Source organism: Fundulus heteroclitus, unplaced genomic scaffold, assembly GCF_011125445.2.
Source record: "Fundulus heteroclitus isolate FHET01 unplaced genomic scaffold, MU-UCD_Fhet_4.1 scaffold_63, whole genome shotgun sequence".
Taxonomy (NCBI): Eukaryota; Metazoa; Chordata; class Actinopteri; order Cyprinodontiformes; family Fundulidae; genus Fundulus; species Fundulus heteroclitus.
In genome coordinates, this window is record NW_023397066.1 from 861814 (window position 1) to 888050 (window position 26237).

A 26237-nucleotide genomic window follows, 5' to 3' on the forward strand; every position below is an offset into this window, starting at 1 on the left:
TCTGTGAGCAGGAAGACTCTGAAACAAACACTGAAACAGATGAGAAACAAACGTGTACTGTGTAAAAGTATTCATGGTTAATATCTGCTCCATTAATGACAGTTTAGAAAAGTTCTGCTCTGGTTCCGACTCTGTTGTTGCTGCCGAGCTGCTGCTCCTCTCCAGTCCACTAGGGGGCGGTAGATGGACCAATCAGCTGCCTTGTCTCAGTGACGTCCACCGGAAGTGAAACTAAAAGGCTCCAGCAGCAGCGTGCGTGGACTCAGCAGGAAGACGGTTGTGTTTTCGTTTCTCGGCTGAATCTTTGCGTAGTTTCAGCAACAATGTCTTCAGTTCAGCATCTGAGAGAGTTTATCAGAGAGCGACTAACTGCTGCTGCTGAAGAAATCTTCTCAGAGGTTGAGAAAACCATCGTCCGCTACGAGGAAGACGCCAGACGGCTGGAAAGCTGCTGGAGACCCCAGATAAAACTCCCCAGAATCGGTATGAAGCTACAAAAAGTGTCTGATAAATCAGTTTCTCCTTAAATCTTCTGGAGTGACTGGCTCTGATGAAGTCCCTCCAAGAATTCCCTCAGCCATTGGCCTTCCAGCATTTAGGCTCAGGGCCATCTCTTCTGCATTTGTCAGGGGTGGTGGTGCAGGTCCTCCCCCTGTTTTACGAGCCTCTGCCTTCTTTCTATTGGCTGAGTAGAAGTCAAATGAGAATGAACATTTAGACCTATGTCAAAAATGCTGCTGCACTGCTAGACACTGAATGCCATTTAGTCATTTAATATGTCAAATGTTTGTAAAGCCAGGTAGCTACTCTACTCCTATGATGTGCTCAAGGCTTACCTGCTTGAAGTGTGTTTTTATATTTCATTTTCAGCTGCTGCCATGTTCTTTTGATGCCTGCAGGATTGCACCTATCCATAAAAATTAAATTAGGTTTAATAAAATACTGTTCTTCCAGTTTCACCTCTGATATTATAACAGTTGGGTAAGTTACTCTAAAATAGTTCTTAATTACTAACTACTAATTTTATCCTCAACAAGTCTAATTAGATTAATATAATAATTACTGTCTCTAGAAAGTATTTGTCTACTTACTAATTTGTTTTACTTTCTTATTAATTACTTTCTAAATCCCAAATCAACCTCTACCACTTGAACAGTACAAGGAGAGACAAGAAACTGCACTTCTAATGCTTTCAAATAAACAATATTCAATTGCATGAATTAATCTTAAATTGACCAAAGTGTGTAACTAGAGGGAGAAAGTTAAATTAAAAATATACCTTTTAAAATTTGATACTAAATCCACTATTGTTTATAGTCTTTCATTTAATTACAGTATTTAGATGACTTAGTAACTTAATTCATTACACCCAACACTGTATAAAAGTAATTAAAATGTAAACTTACGCATTGACTCGAGCAGATTTTCACCCAAGCTAACTCTCTCTCCTTCGCCGCTGCAGCCATGTTGCTTTTTTTTTAAATACATCTTCAAATTCTGCATATGCTTGCATAAGCACATCCAGTTCTGCTGGTGAGAAATATGCACACCTTTTTTTTGCCTGACGCTGTCACCATGCTGACTCGTAATATCTGCACTCCATTGATAATGGCTTTTTATAGTTGTGGTGCACGCGCTTAACACAGAGTCAGTCAACTCAGAGTTGATTGAACTAACTCATTTCAGCTGTTCTGAAACCCAAAACTAAGTTTCCCATCTCAGGGTAAGTCAACTCAGAGTTCAAGTTTTAACTCAGAGTTGGTTGAACCTGCTTATTAAAACAGGCCCCAGTTCACTGCTATTGTTTTCATCCGGGTTTTTCACGCATGCGCGTCGGACTGGAAGGCAGAAGGCGAGCACATAGTGGGCACAAACAAAGGAAACTGTCTAGTTCTCGACGTATTTTTCTTCTTTAGATAACGTATCAAAAGATCGTTTTAAGAGTAAGTTGATGGTTGATATCGGGACATAGGCACCAGCAACCCCCGCGACCCCATGAGGGATTAAGCGGGTCAGAAAATGGATGGATGGATGTCCACACATGTTTGTGTAACAGCAGAAAGCGGAGTCGGACACAAACCGTGCCTCAGCAGAGAGGAAGACCCGCCCGGTAGGTTAAAAAAATTGTTCACAAAGGATTATTTTGGTGTTTTTGTCTTATTAAAATGGGTGGAGGTGTCGGCGACGTTGCAGCGTAAACACAGACATACTAGCGCGCGTGAACAGGGGCGTAATGGAGCTGCTGTCTGCTGTAGCAGGCTGCTGCTGCATCGACTCTGCTTCTCCTGGCCCCGTCTAGTGATCGCCACCTCCTCTCCGCCGCTATTTCAGTAGAACAATGACTAGAGCAGAATTAAGTTGTATTTACCGGAGATGAAATGAAGACTGCAAATTCTGTCGGGGTATGATGGCTCCCCCAGTCGATTGGGATTGTCTGCATGGGTCCTTCTTCATTGAAAATATCCATTTCTTTTGTCTTTCTTCTCTCTTCGGTAAACGAAAGAAAAGTACATCCAACAATTTGGAATGCCTCTGTGTGCAGCCGGGAGCACAAGAAGTCGTAGGCATTGCTTACATTTCGAAAATAAACTAACTAAAAGCACGCTCTAATTCACCCGTTTTGTAATGATAGAATGCGAGAACAGTCCTGTTTTTGCCTACACGCCGGACCCAGAAGTAGCGCGGACGTCATGCGTGAACTACCCTATAGTGGGGGATTTAAACATTCATGTTGACACAGAATGTGATAACCTTAGCGTAGCCTTTAAAACTATCCTAGATTTAATTGGTTTTGCTCAAAATGTGCATAAACCGATGCACTCTTGGCTCCATACTTTAGACCTTGTGCTGACATATGGCATTGTATTAACAGTATTTCCTCACAACCCTTTCCTGTCTGATCATTTTTTAATAACATTTTAGTTTAATCTAACTGAGTTCTCCACCCCCAAAAGAGGGTTCCATTATAGTAGATCTTTATTGGATAATGCTGTATCAAATTTTAAAGAGCCTGTCCCCTTTTAATATCGTCAGTATTGCAGAAATACCCTGCAGATGGCAGCAATGTTGTTGCTTCCCATTTACAAATAGATGTCTTTGTAAACAGTATGACTTCGTCATTGCGTTCTGCATTAGACAATGTAGCTCCCTTGAAAAAGAAAGTGATTATTCACAGGAAGCTGGCTCCCTGGTTTAATTCAGAGCTGCGTTCCTTGAAGCACAATGTTAGGAAATTGGAGAGAAAATGGCGCTCTACACACCAAGAGGAATCCTACTTAATCTGGAGGGACAGTCTATTGTTGTATAACAAGACCCTTCGCAGAGTTAGAGCAGCATATTTTTCATCATTAATTGAGGAGAACAAAAATAATCCTAAATTTCTCTTCAGTACAGTTGCCAAACTTACACTAAGTCATAGCTCCGTTGATCCATCCATTCCCTTAGCTCTTAGCAGTAATGATGTTATGGAATTCTTCATAAATAAAATTGATTCCATTAAAAATAAAATAATTGGCATCCTCCCAAACATGATTACCTCGTCCTCAGTGAGGCAGTGCTGGAGGAATCTTTAGAACCTGCGCAGTGTCTGAACTGTTTAGAAGCAGTACAGCTTTCTGAGCTATCTAAAATTTTAGCTTCATCTAAACCTTCTACCTGCATGTTAGACCCAATCCCAACCAAGTTGTTTAAGGAGGTATTCCCTCTGATCAGTGGTCCTATTTTAGACATGATTAATCTATCCTTAGTAAATGGATATGTACCACGGGCTTTTAAAGTACCTCTTATTAAACCTTTACTTAAGAAACCATCTCTTGATCAGGATTAGTTAGTAAATTACAGAGTCTCTAAAAGTAGAATGGGAGGCAGATCCTTTAGCTATCAGACTCCTCTCCTGTGGAACCAACTCCCATTTTTGGTCCGCGAGGAAGATACCCCATCTACTTTTAAGACTAATCATAAAACTTTCCTTTTTGACAAAGCTTATAGTTAGAATGGCTCATGTTACCCTGAGCTACCTCTATAGTTATGCTGCTATAGGCTTAGGCTACTGGAGGACATCAGGGTTTATTTCTCTCTCTCTCTCTCTGCTGATTTCTACTGTTCTCCAGTTTTGCATTACATTGAAATGACTGTTGTCATTTCAGCTTTTAACTTTCTGTTCTCTCTCTTTTATCTTCATAGTAGGTACACCTGGTCTGACGTTCTGTTAACAGTGACATCATCAGGGAAGACAAATCACCCGCTATTAACATCTAATGTAGAACAGATTACTAGATCAATGTGTGCTTCTGTGCTTTTTTGTCTGTCTTGTTGTGTCTCTGCTCTGTCTTCTGTAACCCCCAGTCGTTCGAGGCAGATGACCATTCATACTGGTTCTGGTTCTGCTGGAGGTTTTTCCTTCACGCTAATGGGGAGTTTTTCTTTCCACTGTCGCTTCATGCTTGCTCAGTATGAGGGATTGCTTCAAAGCCATGGACAATGCAGACGACTCTCCCTGTAGCTCTACGCTTCTCCAGGAGTGAATGCTGCTTGTCAAGACTTTGAAGCAATCAACTGGTTCCCTTTATATAGGAAATTTTTGACCAATCTGTATAATATGATTGATTTTGACTTTCTAAAGTGCCTCGAGATGACATGTTTCATGAATTGGCGCTATATAAATAAAATTGAATTGAATTGAACTGTAATTTCTGTACAGCACTTTGGTCAACCCCGCTTGTTTTAAAGGAGAAGTCCGGTCAAAATCAAATTCAAACTGCCAAAAGTACTTTAAATATAAAATTATTACATACTGTTCAATAAATGATTGGCTTTTTTAATTAAGAGTCATTTTCATTTGAAGGTCCTTTTATGGGGGCCGCCATCTTGGTGAAGAACAGTACTGCCTCCTCCCAGTTTGTGACGTCAGGTCGCGGTATCGACTGTAGAGCAAGTCCCAATGCCCTATCTGTCCCCTTGTAAATAAATACCCGTTTTCATGCCAAAATATTTTTTTAACCCCTTTAACAAAGATAGACATGGCATTAAGCAATTAAATTTAAATTAATACTAATTTAACATTCTAGAGACATAAAAAGAAAAAAAATAAGCATTAAAGTACAGTTTATGGGTTGGGTTCTGCAATGTTATAAGATGAGTATAAAACTCATGTTTAGAACCAATCTCTGCTCAAAATGGTGATCTGCACCGCCTAATCTACTTTCAGCAGTTATCATCAGTTATTTCAACCGTAAACTGCAGAAAATATGGGCAAATCTGCTCATTCTGAGTTTACTCTGCTCCTGTCAGGATGAGCTGCAGTGCGTTATGAGGCAGAGGAATATTTCAGCTTCACTTAGTTTAGAGCCAAAACAATCAACTTCTTTCAGAAACAAGCCCAAAAAAACTGCAACCCGCAACTAATTAAATTTACAAGCGACTTTAGAAAAAAAGAAGACCAGAGTCGCGTAAAATAATTGGGCTTCGCAACATTGAGCAATGTTTCTAAGTGCTCTCTTGTCATCTTGAAGACCTTCTTCTTCCAAATGTTGGCTACAGACGACGTTTTTTCTCTCTGGCCAGAAGTTAGATGGCAAATCCTCTCTTCACGTAGGTAATCCAGCAAAAGAACCCGGTGGATCATGAATCGGAAAAGTGAAAAAAAATTGTTTTTTCCACTTTTACCCGATCTATTGGAACATCTATCTGCCATGCACGTGAGCATTGTTGCTTCAACAATAGCTCTCAGAATTACAATGGTGAAGTCCTCAGGAAATCCAAAATAATTGTTGTTGATCGCAGCTGTGTACAACAGTTCCTATTGAATTAGCTTGTAAAGCGCGGAGAACTGCAGTTGGCTCTCCGCGATTCTACGTCACAGGATGTGATGTCAGGCGGCCCCAATAAACAGTGATGCAGACGACAATTTATGCTTTTATTTTCCTATTGATTAATGCTAAATTCATTAAATAACCACAAACATATTTGTTTTAGTTATAGTTAATGAGACACTGATTTTTCCTTGTTGACCGGACTTCCCCTTTAAATGTGCTTTATAAATAAAGTTTGTGTTGAGTTGGTAGATGTGATACTGCCATCTTAAGCCTGGGTCTTTGAATTGCTCCAAATGAAAGAGCTAATCCAACCATTTATATCCTTCAACACCCTTTTAGAAAACAAAACAGGAATCATTTGGATGGGATACAATAACCTAGGCAGCACATTCATTTTGACCAGGGCAATGGGTCCCAGCCAGGACACGGGAAGTGACATCCGTCGCTCTAGGTCCTGTTAAATTTTACAAAATAAGGGGGAAAATTGGCTTTATAAAGTTGATCAAAGGATGGGCTGGTGAAGATTCCTAAGTGAACAAACCCGTTGGGAGACCATTTAAAAGGACGATGAGCTGCTGTAGATAGTATTGTTGAGAGGGTACCGAGGGACATGGCCTCAGATTTAGTCAGGTTAATCTTAGAAGGGCCCAGCAGTGTTGCTAGGATGATCCCCCAATCTCTTTGATTTGACGTGAGGCATTTTCAAAAAGTAGTCAGCCAGGCTCATTATAGAGCTACTCGCGCACACGTAACATTTTACCAGGTGAACACCTGCTTTAGACGGATATTTCAGTAAACTCCACCGGTGCTCAGCAGGCGAAGTACTCGCACTACGACGCCATCCAGCCCCCCTCCATCCTTCTGGTTTTTAATAATCGTTGGACAGTTCTCAACAAAACTCCAGTAGTTTCTGTAATCTCCTTAGGTGGCTCACATCTATTTTCTTAGTTAAATCCAGGTGACCACTTTCCTTAGTCCAGGCAGTGTGTTTGTGGGGCCAACAGCTGTGGCACCAGAGTTTATGTTAAAAGCAGTTTTTCTTAATGTAGGATGAGTTCCCCACTTGAAGAATCTCCTCAAATTAAAGTTTTAATTGTTTCATTTGTTTGTGTAACCTTGTAGTGATGCAATAAAATGTGGATTTATTTTCAACTTTTTGAACATCTTTACCAGGGCTGCCAATTAGTGTGGAGGACACTTTACCCTGCTAACTTCACCTCCTTTTAAATGAAACACGACAATTTAATTTTAGATGAACTGTGTGACGCCTTCAGTCCAGGATCTCCAGGAACAACCAGGCTGATGCCTGAGACAGTCATCAGTTAAATTATATTAATGATCTCTTTCTTTGTCCCCACAGACCTCCAGAAGCCACATGTCTCCATGGAGGAGGAAGCTTCTTCCATCCAACAGCTCTGCAACCAGAGGAGAAGGTCCAGTCATGACCAGGAGGAAGCAGAACCTCAGTGGTCTGAAGAGGAACAGATGGAACCAGAACCTCCTCTGATTGAAGAACAGAGGGAACCAGAACCTCCACTGATTAAAGAAGAAAAGGAGGAACCAGAACCTCCACTTATTAAAGAAGAACTCGTGGAGCCTGAGTCTTCATGGTCTGAAGAGGAACAACAGAAACCAGAACATCCAATGATCGAGGAAGAAAAGGAAAAACCGGGTTCTTCAAGGCTTAAACATGAACAGCAGGATGCTAAACATTTGGCAACTAGAAAGGAGCAGGAGGATGTCTGCAGCAGTCAGGAGGGAGAGCAGCTTGTCCAGAAGCAGTCCGTTGCTCTAATGGAGACTTTTACCCTTCAGGAACATGAAGGAGAACCAAGAACTGAGCAGCTTTCCTTTCATATCTCTCCTGTAGCTCAGACCAAAGACCAGGAAGGAAGCAGCTCCACTGGGTCAGAGAGTCAGTCTCGTACTGACACAAAGAAAAGGTCATTCAAATGTGACATTTGTGGGAAGTCTTTGAAGCACAAGAGTCTTTGGAAAAGGCATTACAGAATCCACACAGGTGAGAGGCCTTTTGTTTGTCAGACATGTGGAAAAAGTTTCACTCAGCAGAGTAACTTAAATGTTCACATAAAAAACCACACAGGTGAGAGGCCTTTTGTTTGTCAGACATGTGGAAAAAGTTTCACTCAGCAGAGTATTTTAAATGTTCACATGAGAAACCACACAGGTGAGAGGCCTTTTGTTTGTCAGACATGCGGAAAAAGTTTCACTCAACGGAGTATTTTAAATGTACACATGAGAAACCACACAGGTGAGAGGCCTTTTGTTTGTCAGACATGCGGAAAAAGTTTCACTCAACGGAGTATTTTAAATGTTCACATGAGAATCCACACAGGTGAGAGGCCTTTTTCATGAGGAATATTGCAGAATCATAATCAAGTTTATTGCCAAGTAGGTTTGCACTTAAAAGGAATTTGACTTGGTGTTGATGGTGCAGACAAAATAGATATATACACAGCAGGGGTGTCAAACTCATTTTGGTTTAGGGGCCGCTTTCAGCTTAATCCGATCTCAAGGGGGACTTTTTGTTGATTTTTATACTAAACGAATCTCCCTTTTACAAAATATAGTATGAATAACCTCAGAGTTTAGGAAAAATATGTGCAATTTCAACAATACTTTTACTCAGTTAAACATTTATTTAAGTGCATTTTACATAGGAACTGATCACAGTGACAGTGATCATTTCCTATGTAGAATGTTGAACATTTATTCAGTTTTTGGGACCTAAAAACACTGTCCTGCATGACAAAATTAATTAAACAGATAACAATTAAGAAATTATTTAAAATCAATGTTCCACATCTGAAGCTCAGTGCTGCTGTTAGTTCTGATTGTAACGCTTATGAAGGCTAGGCGCCTGACTACGGCCATATATGTTAAAGGGCAGTCAGAAAGGTTCGGCTGAGGAGCCTGTGTGTAAATAAAATACCAACAGACAAGTAGTAAGTTAAACTTATTGTATTCAAACTTATATTTTTTACATACATTATTCAATAATAACAGGAAAACAACAACAAAAAAATAAATAACCCTGATAACACCCAAGAGTTTCTTTCTCTTATTTAAGTCTGTACTTTTGTTTGCAGGATGATTAATGGTCCATCAATCAATGATCCGACTCCTTTTTTAGTCTATGATCCATGGCAATAGGTCCGGGAAAATGAAATGGCTTGGTTCAATTAATTCCTACCGCACAGCTGCAGTGATGGTAGCTCACCATCCTGGGTCGGAACAGGGGTGGAAAAGAAAAACCCCTCACCTAAACAAGGTCATACATAAAAACAAAAATTAGCACTTGAGCAGGTTTAAACTGCCATCCAAAACATCTAAACATTCAGAAAAAATTAGCTATATTTCTTTTGCTGTGCAACTCCAAAGGAATTAACCTATTCCAGAGTTCCATAGAATATTGACAAATATAACAAAAATGACTTAAAATTATCCTCAAAGGACATAATTTTGAAAAATCAGAAGGCTTATTTAATGCTTTAAGAACATCTCTTCTATTCGGCCACAAAATCAACAAAAACAGAATGATCTTTTAAGCGATAAGACCATTTTTAAGATGCCAATACATCGATTTTAAGCAGGCGGGTCGCAACCGCATTGCTATTATAATATAAAACAAACGGCATAAAATAAACGACTCACCATTGAGTGGTTGCCAGAAAACCCCCAATGGAATCCTTCATCTGGGTTATTTGGACTTGATTGAACAATATTCTAAAGTGATTTAGGAAAAGCCAAAAGCCACTCCCCTAAAGTGATTTAGGGGAGTGGTGGCCTTGTGGATAGTGTTGAGTTTGGGTCCCAGAGGTTTTTAGTTCAACTCCCACTGACTACCACTCTGGGTCCCTGAGCAAGACCCTTAACCCCAGATTGCTCCCCAGGCGCAGCACATGGCAGCCCACTGCTCCCCAAGGGTGATGGGTTAAATGCACAAGTGAATTTCTATATTGTGAGATCAATAAAGTTCAATTATTATTATTATTATTATTATTATTAAAACGTCAACACAAGCAGCTAGCCATAGTGATAGCAGCAACAAAATGGAGGAGTTCTAATCTGACCTGGAATTCAAAGAGTGCCGCCAAAATAAAACATCATGTTGTCTGCTCTGAATAAAACACAGCGCCATTCGAGGACAATATAGGAACTGCAGGTTTTCAATTGAACGAAGTACATGTTTCTTTTAATAATCAATGATGAATATCTTCCTGGGCTGCCACCTTACCGTGGTGGAGGGGTTTGAGTGTCCCAATGATCCTAGGAGCTATGCTGTCAGGGGCTTTATGCCCCTAGTAGGGTCACCCAAGGCAGACAGGTCCTAGGTGAGGGACCAGACAAAGTGCAGGCCAAAAAGACCCTTATGATGAGTACAATTATTGGGTCTCGTGTTCCCTCGCCCGGACGCGGGTCACCGGGGCCCCACTCTGGAGCCAGGCCTGGAGGTGGTGCATGTTGGCGAGCGTCTGGTGGCCGGGCTTTTGCCCATGGAGCCCGGCTGGGCTCAGCCCGAAGAGGCGACCTGGATCCCCCTTTTGATGGGCTCACCACCTGTCGGATGGGCCAAAGGGGTCGGGTGCATTGTGCAACGAGTAGCAGTAGAGGGCAGGGACCTTGGCGTTCCGATCCTCGGCTGCAGAAGCTGGCTCTTGGGACGTGGAATGTCACCTCTCTGGTGGGTAAGGAGCCTGAGCTTGTGCGTGAGGTAGTGAGGTTCCGACTAGAGATATTCGGACTCACCTCGACGCACCGCTCTGGCTCTGGAACCAGTCTCCTTGTGAGGGGCTGGACATTCCTCCACTCTGGAGTTGCCCCTGGTGAGAGGCGCCGAGCTTGGGTGGGCATACTTGTTGCCCCTCATCTCGGTGCCTGCACGTTGGGGTTCTCCCCTGTGAACGAGAGGGTGGCCTCCCTCCGCATTCGTGTGGGGGGACGGGTTCTGACTGTTGTTTGCGCTTATGCGCCAAACAGCAGTTCAGATTACCCACCCTTTTTGGAGTCTTTGGAAAGGGTACTGGAGAGTGCCCCTCCTGGGTACCTGATCTGAACTCGAGTGGTGTTTTGTTGTTGGACTTCTGTGCTCGTCATGGATTGTCCATCACAAACACCATGTTCAAGCATAAGGGTGTCCATATGTGCTCTTGGCACCAGGACACCCTAGGTCGCAGTTCAATGATCGACTTTGTTGTCGTTTCATCTGATCTGCGGCCGCATGTCTTGGACACTCATTGAAGAGAGGGGCGGAGCTCTCCGCCAACCACTACCTGGTGGTGAGTTGGCTCCGATGGCGGGGGAGGAAGCCGGTCCGACCAGGCTGGCCCAAACGTACTGTGAGGGTTTGCTGGGAACGTCTGGCAGAGTCCCCTGTGAGATGGAGCTTTAACTCCCACCTCCAGGAGAACTTTAAACACGTCCCGAGGGAGGCGCGGGACATTGAGTCTGAATGGACCATGTTCCGCGCCTCTATTGTTGAGGCGGCTAGTCGGAGCTGTGGCCGCAAGGTTGTTGGTGCATGTCGCGGCGGCAACCCTCGAACCCGCTGGTGGACACCAGCGGTGAGGGAAGCCGTCAAGCTGAAGGAGTCCTACCGGGCTTTTTTGGCTTGTGGGACTCCCGAAGCAGCTGATGTGTACCAGCAGTCGAAGCGGCAGGCGGCTCGCCTGGTCACCGAGGCAAAAACTCGGGCGTGGGAAGAGTTCAGAGAGGCCATGGAGAAAGACTTCCGTACGGCTTCGAAACGGCTTCTGGTCCACTATCCGGCGTCTCGGGAGGGGGAAGCAATGCAGTACCAACACTGTTTACAGTGGGGGTGGTGTGCTGCTGACCTCGACTCGGGACGTTGTTTCGGTGGGCGGAATACTTCGAAGACCTCCTTAATCCCACCAACACGTCTTCCATTGAGGAAGCAGAGCCTGAGGACTCTGGGTCGGGTTCTCCCATCTCTGGTGCTGAGGTTGTTAAAAAGCTCCTCGGTGGCAAGGCCCCGGGGGTGGATGAGATTCGCCCTGAGTACCTTAAGGCTCTGGATGTTGTGGGGCTGTGTTGGTTAACGCGGCTCTGCTTACCTGACTCTGCCAGATAGATTTGCTCCGCATATCCATCTGGAAACCTTCCGTTGAAGTAATTTTGGGAAGGGGCGAAAATACTGGTTAGCTGATTGGCCTATGTTGGTGATAGACGGGCCAAATGAACCAATCAGATTCGTCGTCGCTCTGTTACGAGCGACGACGAAAACACAACCACAAGCCAAGCTACTCTTGCTGCTGCAGGTAAAGGCTCGTTAGCTCAGCAAAGAAATACTCTGTAATTCCGATAAAACTTGCTCGATAGCCACGCTAACGCTAGTTTCATCGGCTGAAGCCGCCATGTTGTTTAGACTGGACTGTCGCGCTTCCCGTTGCGTCACACCTCAACCCGCCTCTGATTGGACGTTCGTTTGGTGAACGGCTCCAAATTTTCTTCAACGGAGAGTAGCCAGACTGATCTGCGAGTGAAACCTTGAAAGCTCGCGAGATCAGGATGGTCTCACGAGGCTACGGCTCTGCAGCATTGCGTTGACATCTGACTGGGGTGGTGGTCCCTCTATTTAAAAAGGGGGACCGGAGGGTGTGTTCCAACTACAGAGGAATCACACTCTTAAGCCTCCCTGGTAAGGTCTATTCAGGGGTTCTGGAAAGGAGGGTCCGTCGGATAGTTGAATCACGGATTCAGGAAGAGCAGTGTGGTTTTCGTCCTGGCCGTGGAACACTGGACCAGCTCTATACCCTGTGGTGAAGAGAGAGCTGAGCCAAAAGGCGAAGCTCTCGATTTACCAGTCGATCTACGTTCCTACCCTCATCTATGGTCACGAGCTTTGGGTCGTGACCGAAAGAACGAGATCCCGGATACAAGCGGCTGAAATGAGTTTTCTCCGTAGTGTGTTTGGGCTCTCCCTTACAGATAGGGTGAGGAGAGTAGAGCCGCTGCTCCTCCACATCGAGAGGAGCCAGTTGAGGTGGTTCGGGCATCTGGTCAGGATGCCTCCTGGACGCCTCCCTGGTGAGGTGTTCCGGGCACGTCCCACCGGAAGGACGCCCAGGGGAAGACCCAGGACACGCTGGAGGGAACTGTGTCTCCCGGCTGGCTTGGGAACGCCTTGGGATTCCTCCGGAGGAGCTGGCCCAAGTGGCTGGGGAGAGGGACGTCTGGGCCTCCCTACTGAAGCTGCTACCCCCGCGACCCGACCCCGGATAAGTGGAAGAAGACGGACGGACGGACAATGATGAATAGTGATGACGCATTTTGCCATGGGGCCGGACTAAATCGTTAGGTACCGTACGTTTGACACCCCTGACACAGAGTTATACACACAGTGATACAGAGTTACACAGTAGATTGTGCGTTAGGTTTTGGTCCTGATGGCCCTCAGCCTCCTGCCAGAGGGAAGTGTCTGAAATAGTCTGTAGCTGGGGTGAAGGGATCAGCCACAATCTTCCTGCACGCCTCAGAGTCCTGGAGGCTTACAGGTCAGAATCAGAAATACTTTAATAATCCCAGAGGGAAATTGCTGTTTCAGTACAATCGCCATAACGTAAACAAACAAACATCACAAACATTTCAGGGGGAGACGATTTACTGAGGCCTTGCTGCCAAGGAATCGCCTTACACGGTGCCCATAGGGCACTGCCATTACTCTGTGAAAAGATAGAGGCCACAAAAAAAGGGAAGGTGGGAAGGATAAAAACACAAATCAAACTTTATCTTATAACAGGATGCAGTTTGAGATATCAAAAAACCTCTTGCACAAAAAGCATAAATAAGACAAGACACATATAGCAGAAGGTAAACATTTGAGACTAGTCGCGTGTAAGTTCATCAGTTTATATGAGCATCAGTTATGTGTGTCTGTTTGGGTGAAAGTGTTTATATTTTCGTGGACACTCTCCAGAGGCCATTGTCCATGATGTTATCCCTCGGCCAACAGTTCAGAAAGCATCCGCATGTGTCAGCAGGGGAGGGGGTAGCAGGGTAGAGTTCTGAGCTAGATCCTCATAACAATTCAGGAGTAGAGATAGGGAGGGCATAATCCAAATATGTTATTTGTTATGAGACAAGCTGCACTGACTTCACCCTGTCAGCTTTAAGTCTTTTTCTGGCTCCAAATGGTGAAATCCAATTTTCCAAATTGTTGGACTTTTCCGCGATTCACTTCCAGATTTTATCCCATCACCCCTTGAGTTCAACCACCAAAGCCAGTCTGCGTACCAGCACAGCCAGCTTTTCGGCCCTGCTCCTCCACCTTCCAGATCTGTCCGTTCTCCGCCTTAGTGAGCGCGTCATATGCAGCCGGCAACCTAATCAAGGCCAAATGGCTACCGACATACGTTACAGAACTATTCTTCAAGCCATGTCATTTCAGACTTAATTCCAGCGTGTTTTTATCATTATGACAAACATTATCTCGAGGGTTTTATACATTGATGGGATATCAATGTTTATGTTATCCGGTTCACTCATTATGACCAGAATAAAGCTTAAGCCTTTTTAAATTAGAGCCCAATTTCCAACAGCCTAAACGCTTTTAGCTCGGATAACTTCCGCTCTCCCTGATGCACAACGACGGATCATTTCAAAGGTTTTTCGTTTCGCTCCACCATCATTCGATGGTGCTATGAGCATTATTACTGCATTAATATGGTATATTTAGGTTGATTTTAAAAGTGTTTTGTATTACTTTAGGATTAACCAATTTTAGCAACCAATCACTAAAGCAACCCCTAACCTCCCGGAGGTATAATCACATTAATAATATTAAACGTTCCTAAAGTTTATAGATTCTTACTGAGAAAATCATTCTTTAAAATGTTATTTTATCAAATAAGTTTTTGTTTGACTCAGGATTTGTATTGTGAATGGGTTGAATCACATACCAAGTGATGTTCTGAATTAGTTAAGATAATTTAAGCTCATTCCATGTTCTTTTAATTGAACTTTGGTTCTTTGACTCAGATCTGCAGTGAACCAGGAATCACTGAATTATTTTGATGATGATCAACCACTTTTGTTTTGTCTTTTGTTTATTTTTTGCATGTAAATAGTTCCTTAGCTTATTTTTATCTTCATTTAGCTTAGTAGTTTAGTTAAGTTTCACTAGCCTAGTAGAGAGGACTTGTAGATCAAAGTATAGTGTTTATTCAGATAAACAGCATTATATAATGATGTTCTCTGTATGTTTTTTTTTAATTTCTGTTATTAAATTCTTAAACTTGAAAAAAAGTTGTCACTCCTTTATTCTATGTGTGTGCAGAGTTTGCTTTTAAAAGATCGCTAGTGCTCGAATTCATCCCTTTCAACCATTGTCCTGATATCAGCTGTTTGGGCTGATATTCACCAGACAATAACCAACAGTTATTCGTTAAACATTAAATAATTGATTTCTGATAATCAGATTGATTTATTTTGTCTCACAGAAACCTGGCTACAAGAGGACTACGTTAGTATAAATGAGTCAACTCTCTCCAGTTATTTAAATTTCCACATTCCCAGATCTGTGGGAAGAGGAGGAGGACTAGCAACCATCTTTCAGTCTGATTTAATAATTAGTCCCAGGCCAATTAATAACTACAGGTCTTTTGAACATTTAACCCTCAGTTTCCCTCATAGCCTATTTTAATTTATTTGCCCTGAATGTTGTACTGGTTATAACGCCGAGTATTATGTTCCTCTTATTTTTTGTTTCTTTTGTAAATCTGACCATTCGAAACATACAACATATACTTTGTGGTATCTATTTTGGTTGTAATGTTCTTACTAATCAAAAGATCCTAAAACAAACGTTTACCGTTAAAAGTATTTCTGGTTAATATCTGCTCCATTAATGACAGTTTAGAAAAGTTCTGCTCTGGTTCCGAGTCTGTTGTTGCTGCCGAGCTGCTGCTCCTCTCCAGTCCACTAGGGGGCGGTAGATGGACCAATCAGCTGCTTTGTCTCAGTTACGTCCCCCGGAAGTGAAACTAAAAGGCTCCAGCAGCAGCGTGCGTGGACTCAGCAGGAAGACGGTTGTGTTGTGGAGTGTCAGCTGAATCTCTGCGTAGTTTCAGCAACAATGTCTTCAGTTCAGCATCTGAGAGAGTTTATCAGAGAGCGACTAACTGCTGCTGCTGAAGAAATCTTCTCAGAGGTTGAGAAAACCATCGTCCGCTACGAGGAAGACGCCAGACGGCTGGAAAGCTGCTGGAGACCCCAGATAAAACTCCCCAGAATCGGTATGAAGCTACAAAAAGTGTCTGATAAATCAGTTTGATCAGTTTCTAATCTGAGCTCTTAGCTTTCCAACCTGTGTGGTTGGAAAGCTGACCAGAACCGGTAATACTGTTCGCGTGACCAGAATCTGCTGAGTATATTATAATTAAACCTTTTATTTATTCAGTATTCAAGATACCAGGTGGCTATATATATATATATATATATATATATATATATATATATATATATATATATATATAATTTTTTTTACAAGCATATTATCAATGCAAGTTATTAAATATTTGACTGAAACGAGATAATAAAATGACTCAACAACAAGAGCAAGTTGCATGAGATTATTTCTCCGTTCGTCTTATTATAAATTAAAATTCTCCCGTCAGAGTGGAGAGTTGGCATTTATTGCCCACAAATTTTTATTCAAAAATACGTTGTTTTTTTTTTTTCAAACTGTTACGCTTTTTTTTATATATATATATATATATATATCACTTCTCCAGCTGTAGAAAAAAGCTGCTCACACGGCACAGATGATGCTGGAGTGCAGAGAAATTGTAATGAACTCAACTCAACCTTTATTTATAAAGCACATTTAAAACAACCGGGGTTGACCAAAGTGCTGTACAGAAATCACAGTTGCAGAGTAAATCACAGTTGCAGAGTATAAGATAAAAACTGAATGCTAAAATACATAAACACAATGCAAAAAGAAAAATGTAATGCAGATACAATATAATAGGATAAATGTTTCAATTTAAATAAATTAAGTGTTAAAATAAAATAGCATTTGCCAAATGTCCACCTAAACTTGATTGAAAGCCAGGGAAAATAAATGTGTTTTTATAGAGGATTTAAAAACCTCCAAGCAGCCTGCCGATCGAATATGCCAAGACAAGTTATTCCAGAGTCTCGGTGCCGCTGCCATAAAGGCGCGGTCACCTTTGGTTTTAAGTCTGGTTTCAGGCATGGCCAGTAGCAACAGATTAGAGGATCTCAGTGTTCTGGCCGGGACATGGCTTTGGAGAAGCTCAGTCAAATACTGGGGGGCTAGACCATTAAGAGCTTTAAAAACAAACAATAACATTTTAAAATCTATTCTAAAAACAACCGGTTTGGACTCTTTTGGTTTTTCCAATATATCATAGGATCCTGGGACCCTCTGCTAAGTATCTGTGCACTTCCTGGGTGACATTAGCTGTGGCACTTTGGGTCTGCCTGCCCACTTCAACGTCAGGATGTTGCCCAATTTTATGTGAAAAGAGCAAATTGGCATTTTAGTCCATGATTTACAAACAACAAACTGCTCAATAACATGCCTGAAGTAGGGGCAGACAGCTTTTGTTAAGATGGTCCTGGCTGGGGCTCATTTGGGGTCGTCAGATAATTTATTTCAATATTCTCAGCCGCACATTGCTTTTCTAACACAACGAGGGAACGCGCTCAGTTCTGAACAATTTAGTTGTGCTTCTCTTTGTTTTTAATAACGTAGGAGACGCAGAAAATGTTTCAGAGGAAACTGTATGTTGCGCTGTCAGAAATGTTACTCAGTTACAGTTTAAAGGTGTTCCATAATCAGAGACCCACAGGTTTGATAAAATAACTACGCAGAATGAAAGCAATAATTTATTCTGTATCAGACTGTGCCACTTCCAGCTTAATTTTAGATAAACTGTGTGACGCCTTCAGTCCAGGATCTCCAGGAACAACCAGGCTGATGCATGAGACAGTCATCAGTTAATTAAATTTATATTAATGATCTCTTTCTTTGTCCCCACAGACCTCCACAAGCCACATGTCTCCATGGAGGAGGAAGCTTCTGCCATCCAACATCTCTGCAACCAGAGGAGAAGGTCCAGTCATGACCAGGAGGAAGCAGAACCTCAGTGTTCTGAAGAGAAACAGATGGAACCAGAACCTCCTCTGACTGAAGAACAAGGGGAACCAGAACCTCCTCTGATTAAAGAACACGTGGAGCCTGAGTCTTCATGGGTTAAAGAGGAACAAATGGAACCAGAACTTCCAGTGATTGAGGAAGAAAATGAAGAACCTGATTTTTCAAGGCTCAAACATGAACAGCAGGATACTGAACATTTACCAACTAGAATGTATCAGGAGGATGTCTGCAGCAGTCAGGAGGGAGAGCAGCTTGTCCAGAAGCAGTCTGTTGCTCTAATGGAGACCTTTACCCTTCAGGAACATGAAGGAGAACCAAGAACTGAGCAGCTTTCCTTTCATATCTCTCCTGTAGTTCAGACCAAAGACCAGGAAGGAAGCAGCTCCACTGGGTCAGAGAGTCAGTCTCCTACTGACACAAAGAAAGGGTCATTTAAATGTGACATTTGTGGGAGATCCTATAAGACAAAGTATAACTTGAAAGTCCATTTTCAAACACACACTGGAGAAATACCTTTTTCTTGTGAATTATGTGGAAAAGGTTTCTTTAGACGTGATAAATTAAAACTACACCTGAGAACTCACACAGGTGAGCGGCCTTTTTCTTGTGAGACATGTGGAAAAACATTCTTTCAAATTCATCACTTAAACAAACACAAGAAAAGTCATACAGATGAAAGGTCCTTTCCTTGCCAAATATGTGGAAAAGGTTTCTCTACAATTCATCGGCTAAATGTCCACAAAGAAATTCATACAGGTGAGAGGCCCTTTTTTTGTGAGATGTGGAAAAAGTTAGGTAATAATGCTCATAGCACCAACGAAACGACAACAAACATGTTTAAAAATTAACCATAGTTGTGTTGACTAAAGCTGTAGTCATAAGTTATCAGTAAGAAGCTAATAGCGCTATGCTAACGGATATTCTGCGCTAATTTAAAATACTTTTCAGATCTATTTGGCCGTAATGAGCGGACCGGAAAACACAATCATCATTATCCCATCAGTGTATGAAACCTTTATGGAAGTAAAGCTTGTTATAACCGTAAAAACACACTGGAACCACATCAGCAACCCTTGGTTTCAAAATGCTAACGGGAGCTATGCCTGTTTTAAAAAAACACCATGAAAATACATTAAGTAAAACATTCTAAACTTTGCTTCTTTATTTCTTTACCAGCTTTCTCTCGTTGTCTCTGGTTGCAGTGAATTAATCCAAGGTAGAACTGGTTCTCTCAGCAGCCGCTAGCTCAAAAAGGGAAAACAGCCGTGGTTTGGGGAACCAGGTCTGGGCAAGTTGAACACAGCTCCATGGAGGGTGTGAGTTCAGGCTGTAGAAGCGGGGACCTCCGCTCAGCTTCCCTGGTGTAGCTGCTTCTGGTGACGACCTGTACAGGTTGCAGTCGGTGACTTCAGATCAGCTTTCCTCTCAGCTGGATCTGGCCGTAGCAGAGGAGACCGCTCCTCGCTGTCTCCTCTCAGCTTTCCTGCTACAGCTGAGAAAAATCACCAGGCTGATTTTGTCATAGACGGATTCTTTACTCCTGCGTCTGGTTACACAAAACCTAGACTGCAGACTTAGCTTCCATCTAGTCTGTGGATCCAGAGCAGGAAGAGAGTGTTCTCCCCTATGCTGCTCCAACGTAGCAGCGGGAAAAGAGAGCAATTATATTCAGGCAGCAAATCTTTATACTTTATAATTCTCTCTTTGCTCTAACCACTAGTGCTGACCTAGTGGTTAGAGCAGCTTGTGTTCAGGGAAGGCTGCAGGTACCTGGTTCCATCCCCACAGACTGCCACTATGGATCCCTGAGCAAGGCCCTTAACCCCCGATTTCTCCCTGGGCAGCTATAGAAGCTAACCACTGCTTCCTAGAGGATGGGTTAAATGCAGAAGACACATTTCATTGAAATGTACAGTTACAATGACCAATAAAGACTTCTTCCTTTCTTCCTAATCACGATCATCAGACGGTGGTTCCCCTCCATCCTTCTGGTTTTTAATAATCGTTGGACAGTTCTCAACCAAACTCCAGTAGTTTGTGTAATCTCCTAAAGCCGGGCGTACACTGTACGAGTTTTTCAGTCGTGGTACTTATATACATCTCAAACTGTGCGACGGAACCGCGGGGTTTAAAAAGTTCACCGCTCACGATCTGTGCGGCGCGACGCTTGGACGAGACCAGACTGCTCACACTGTACGTCGTGTCCCCTCTGGGACGGCTCGCCCTCCCCAACACCGGCTGGAGGTTGCTTCAGGGACGCCCGCTTCCCTCCCTCCGCTGGCGGGGACGGAGAGGAGGGGAGGGCGCCCCCTCGTAGCTCTGCTTGAACAGCAGGATGCGCTCACGACAGCCGACTGAATTTCAAACATGTTTGATTTTCACCGATCGTCCGATTCCTGATCGGGAGGTAGTCGTGAGAAGCCAGTCCCCCCTCCTCCCCCCCTCTACGATCAAGCTGAAATTCGGCCCGATTCAAAAAATGCTCGCACGACTGAAGAATCGGCCCGAAAAGGGGAAAAACTCGTACAGTGTACGTCCGGCTTTAGGTGTTTACTCTGCTTGTTGCAGGCCAATGATTTGACCCTTCTTAAACAGACCAACATCATTTCCACATGAGCTCATTGTATCAGCTGGGATTAAATAACATTTATCCAGCTGCAGTAGTTATCCAATTGAAGGCTCACACCTATTTTCTTAGTTAAATCCAGGTGGCCACTTTCCTTAGTCCAGGCTGTGTTTGTGGGGCCAACAGCTGTGGCACCAGAGTTTATGTTAAAAGCATTTTTTCTTAATGTACGATGAGTTCCCCACTTGAAAAATATCCTCAAATTAAAGTTTTAATTGTTACATTTGTTTGTGTAACCTTGTAGTGATGCAATAAAATTTGGATTTATTTTCAACTTTTTGAACATCTTTACCAGGGCTGCCAATTAGTGTAAAGGACACTTTACCCTGCTAACTTCACCTCCTTTTAAATGAAACACGACAATTTAATTTTAGATGAACTGTGTGACGCCTTCAGTCCAGGATCTCCAGGAACAACCAGGCTGATGCATGAGACAGTCATCAGTTAATTTATATTAATGATCTCTTTCTTTGTCCCCACAGACCTCCAGAAGCCACATGTCTCCATGGAGGAGGAAGCTTCTTCCATCCAGCAGCTCTGCAACCAGAGGAGAAGGTCCAGTCATGACCAGGAGGAAGCAGAACCTCAGTGTTCTGAAGAGGAACAGATGGAACCAGAACCTCCACTTATTAAAGAAGAACACGTGGAGCCTGTGTCTTCATGGGTTAAAGAGGAACAAATGGAACCAGAACTTCCAGTGATTGAGGAAGAAAATGAAAAACCTGATTTTTCAAGGCTCAAACATGAACAGCAGGATGCTGAACATTTAGCAACTAGAAGGGATCAGGAGGATGTCTGCAGCAGTCAGGAGGGAGAGCAGCTTGTCCAGAAGCAGCCTGTTGCTCTAATGGAGACTTTTACCCTTCAGGAACATGAAGGAGAACCAAGAACTGAGCAGCTTTCCTTTCATATCTCTCCTGTAGTTCAGACCAAAGACCAGGAAGGAAGGAGCTCCACTGGGTCAGAGAGTCAGTCTCCTACTGACACAAAGAAAGGGTCATTTAAATGTGACATTTGTGGGAGATCCTATAAGACAAAGTATAACTTGAAAGTCCATTTTCAAACGCACACTGGAGAAATACCTTTTTCTTGTGAAACATGTGGAAAAGGTTTCTTTAGACATGATAAATTAAAACTACACCTGAGAACTCACACAGGTGAGCGGCCTTTTTCTTGTGAGACATGTGGAAAAACATTCTTTCAAATACATCACTTAAACAAACACAAGAAAAGTCATACAGATAAAAGGCCCTTTCCTTGCCAAATATGTGGAAAAGGTTTCTCTACAATTCATCGGCTAAATGTCCACAAACAAATTCATACAGGTGAGTGGCCCTTTTTTTGTTAGTTAGTTAGTTAAGTAATAATGCTCATAGCACCAACCAAACGACAACAACCATTATGTTTAAAAACGAACCATAGTTGCGTTGACTAAAGCTGTAGTCATTAGTTATCAGTAAGAAGCTAATAGCGCTATGCTAACGGATATTCTGCGCTAATTTAAAATACTTTTCAGATCTATTTGGCTGTAATGAGCGGACCGGAAAACACAATCATCATCATTATCCCATCAGTGTATGAAACCTTTATGAAAATAAAGTTTGTTATAACCGTAAAAACACACTTCATCACTTCTTCCTAATCACGATCATTCAGGATTTCTCCCTGATCAGTTTTCATCCTTGAAGACGGTGGTTCCCCTCCATCCTTCTGGTTTTTAATAATCGTTGAACAGTTCTCAGCCAAACTCCAGTAGTTTCTGTACTCTCCTTAGGTGATTACTCCGCTTGTTGCAGGCCAATGATTTGACCCTTCTTAAACAGACTAACATCTTTTCCACATGAGCTCATTGTATCAGCTGGGATTAAAAAATATTTATCCAGCTGCAGTAGTTATCCAATTAGAGGCTCACACCTATTTTCTTAGTTAAATCCAGGTGGCCACTTTCCTTAGTCCAGGCTGTGTGTTTGTGGGGCCAACAGCTGTGGCACCAGAGTTTATGTTAAAAGCATTTTTCGGGCGTGCTTCAGTGGCGCAGTGGTTAGCCGGCATGACGGCGGCCTTAGTCTTCAACGTGGCTGACCCCGGTTTGAATCGGGCCTTTGGTCCTTTGCCGCATCTCTCTCCATCTCTGCTACCCCCTTTCATGTCAGCCCACTGTACAAAAAACGAGCCACTAGTGCCTTAAAAATTGTATTTTTTCTTAATGTAGCGAATGTTCCCCACTTAAAAAATCTCCTCAAATTCAAGTTTAAATTTTAAAATTTTTTGTGTAACCTTGTAGTGATGCAATTATATTTGGATTTATTTTCAACTTTTTGAACATCTTTACCAGGGCTGCCAATTAGTGTGGAGGACACTTTACCTTGCTAACTTCACCTCCTTTTAAGGAAACACGACAAACTAATTCTAGATAAACAGTGTAATGCCTTCAGTCCAGGATCTTCAGGAACAACCAGGCTGATGCTTGAGACAGTCATCAGTTAATTAAATTATATTAATGATCTCTTTCTTTGTCCCCACAGACCTCCAGAAGCCAGATGTCTCCATAGAGGAGGAAGCTTCTGCCATCCAACAGCTCTGCAACCAGAGGAGAAGGTCCAGTCATGACCAGGAGGAAGCAGAACCTCCACTTATTAAAGAAGAACATGTGGAGCCTGTGTCTTCATGGGTTAAAGAGGAACAAATGGAAAAAGAACTTCCACTGACAGAGGAAGAAAAGGAAAAACCTGATTTTTCAAGGCTCAAACATGAACAGCAGGATCCTGAACATTTACCAACTAGAATGTATCAGGAGGATGTCTGCAGCAGTCAGGAGGGAGAGCAGCTTGTCCAGAAGAAGCCTGTTGCTCTAATGGAGACCTTTACCCTTCAGGAACATGAAGGAGAACCAAGAACTGAGCAGCTTTCCTTTCATATCTCTCCTGTAGTTCAGACCAAAGACCAGGAAGGAAGCAGCTCCACTGGGTCAGAGAGACAGTCTTTCACTGACACTAAGAAAATGTCATTAAAATGTGATGTTTGTGGGAAGTCTTTGAAGCACATGAGTCAATTGAAAAGGCATTACAGAATCCACACAGGTGAGAGGCCTTTTGTTTGTCAGACATGCGGAAAAAGTTTCACTCAGCTGAATAATTTAAATAGTCACAAGAGAATCCACACAGGTGAGAGGCCTTTTTCTTGTCAGACATGTGGAAAAAGTTTCTCTCACTTAAGTACTTTAAAAATTCACATGAGAACCCACACAGGTGAGAGGCCTTTTTCTTGTCAGACATGTGGAAAACGTTTCAATCGACGGAGTATTTTAAATGTTCACATGAGAATCCACACAGGTGAGAGGCCTTTTTCATGAGGAATATTTGGACAAAGCTTCGCTCAAGGCGGCAGTTTGAATCTTTACATGAAATGAAAACATAAAAGTAAGAAGTAGTCTTTTTTTTCTACAAATAGTAAAAATATTAAAACTCTTCCTACTAGTTTTCCGACCAGAGACCCTATGCTGCCACCTTCTGTATTGGAGTCTCGTCTTTTCTATAAACTTAAAATCTGCCTTGTATATTAAGTCGGTTTTATAGATTTGAACAATGTTTTACAATTAGTTTTTTCACCTAAAAAATATCTACACATGCAAAGTTTGAATGTTTTTCAGTTAGCTGTTGAGATGTTTTATGTTCTGATAGTTTAAGTTAGCAAACTCATTCATTGTTTTAACTCCTAATTGTACGTTACTGGTAGGAACCAAAAATAAAGTACAAGTATAATTCTGCAGAGCGAGTCCGACCCTGGGTCTTACTGTGAATGTGTGGGTTTTCTCCTTGTTAGCTGTTAAGATGTTTCATGTTCTTAGAGTTTATGTTAGTAAACTTGTTCATTTTTTTGTTTCCTAATTGTACGTTACTGCTAGGAATAAAAAAAACAGACTCAGGACCAAAGTTTTTTTTGCCCTTTTTCATCTCTATATTTTAGAAGCAGCTGAAGAAGAATCTTTTGAATCCTTGTTATTCTTTTATAACCTTCAGATTTTTGATCTTTTAAGTCTTGATGTTTGTCCTTTTTTTTGATCACATTTTATTTACTCAAAAACCTATATATATATATATATATATATATATATATATATATATATATATATATATATATGTGTATATATGTATATATATATATATATATATATATATATATATATATATATATATATATATATATATATATATATATTATGGACATCATGTCCGTCACCCAGCTATCTGTGCACTCAATTAAGGACATGTAAATTGGCAATAAGTTTGCATCATTCAGCCTATGGAAAAAAAAAACAATCTGCCCCATTCACACTTCTTTCGATATCTCCAGGCCAAGCATTACATTAAGTCAAAAATTGAGAACTTCAATAATCTTGCACGGGAGCACGGTGTTTTTGACATCCTTGGGAGTCCCCCTGACTCTAGACATCTGATTACAAGAATTGTACATCTACTTGGTGACCGCACGGTGGCACACACCACAAAAATCAGGGAGGCCTGGGGAAACGAGCTAGGGATAACAATCCCTTAACCCTTATGGAACAGATGCCTTTCCAGAATTCACTCGCGTTCAATAAACATCGGTTACACTATTCAAAGGTCAGATTGCATAAGATTTATCCCTCTGTCTCCCCAGTGTGTGACAGGTGTAACATTTCTGATAATTTTCGGATGCGCTCGGATGCAGGGGACTATACTCGCTACAATGCGGCAACCATTAGAACTGGGTCTGATTGTTGCCAAGAGACTAATCCTACGGAGCCCCTAAAGGGACATGGAGGGGAAAAAAACTATTGCGAGATCTCGCAATAGTTTTGCGAGATCTCGCAAAAGGTTTTCCTACGTCAGCGAACTGGAAGTAAAACAAATGACCTGATCCACACTCATTACTGGTTAGTCACCACATAGTTGTTGCCAACCGCCATTAAATAGAAAAAGAAGTTGTAAACAGACACAAAACAATGGAGGCGCAAACACGTCATCCATGGGAGAAGTTTATTGATTTCTATTTTAGTACTGGCCTGACATATAAAGACATTAAATCCGTACTTGGCTACAGACATGGACTTGACATTAATGAGAGACATTTTAAAAGATTAAAAGAAAAAGTTTTCCTACTTCAGTGAACCGGACGTAAAACAGACACACAACAGCGGAGGTGCAAAGTAAAAAGGATAAAACCATAGACATAATATAAGAGTAGACCCCACACTGACTGTCGCGGCGTAGGAATTACGGCCGCCATCTTGGGGCGGTCGACCTGCTACCCTAACCTGCTGATTCAAGCTGAACACACTAACGATACCTCAGCACTGGGCGGCGTATATTTGTTTAAATCGACGGACTATTGACATCAGGGCTCGAGGGCTAACTTTTCACAAGTAAGATTAAAAGATATTGTTTATATTATAATGTTATTTTTCTAAGACAGAGAGATACAGGTCTACACGTCCAAGTTTTTGCGACTTAGTCTCTCCAAACTTGCATCTACTCCGTGAAGGCATCAGACCTTATTACTATATATATATATATATATATATATATATATATATATATATATATATATATGATGTAGGAAAACCTTTTGAGAGATCTCGCAAAACTATTGC

At 42.1% G+C, this 26237-nt stretch overlaps 2 protein-coding genes across 7 annotated transcripts in view; both read left to right on the forward strand.

Annotated features, from left to right (window-relative positions):
- Positions 1–9754, forward strand: part of LOC105922212 (zinc finger protein 182) — a 61189-nt gene extending 51435 nt beyond the window's left edge. The window contains exon 6 of the transcript XR_004930041.1: positions 8351–9754. The gene's annotated coding sequence lies outside the window, so the exon portion shown is untranslated. The remainder of the gene's footprint in view (positions 1–8350) is intronic.
- LOC118561420 (oocyte zinc finger protein XlCOF6-like) lies at positions 81–24371 on the forward strand. Of its 6 annotated transcripts, none has more exons than XM_036133474.1 (4): positions 81–483; positions 7174–7833; positions 21088–21930; positions 23131–24371. In XM_036133474.1, the coding sequence occupies exons 1-4, from the start codon at positions 324–326 to the stop codon at positions 23955–23957; spliced, it is 2490 nt and encodes an 829-aa protein (XP_035989367.1). In that variant the 5' UTR covers positions 81–323; the 3' UTR covers positions 23958–24371. The 6 variants fall into 6 exon arrangements, with proteins under 6 accessions (XP_035989367.1, XP_035989369.1, XP_035989364.1 ...); XM_036133471.1 differs by lacking the exons at positions 81–483; positions 7174–7833 and adding exons at positions 15821–16087; positions 17863–18735; XM_036133472.1 differs by lacking the exons at positions 81–483; positions 7174–7833 and adding exons at positions 15821–16087; positions 17863–18735 and having other exon boundaries at positions 21088–21762.
- Positions 24372–26237: the final 1866 nt, after the last annotated feature.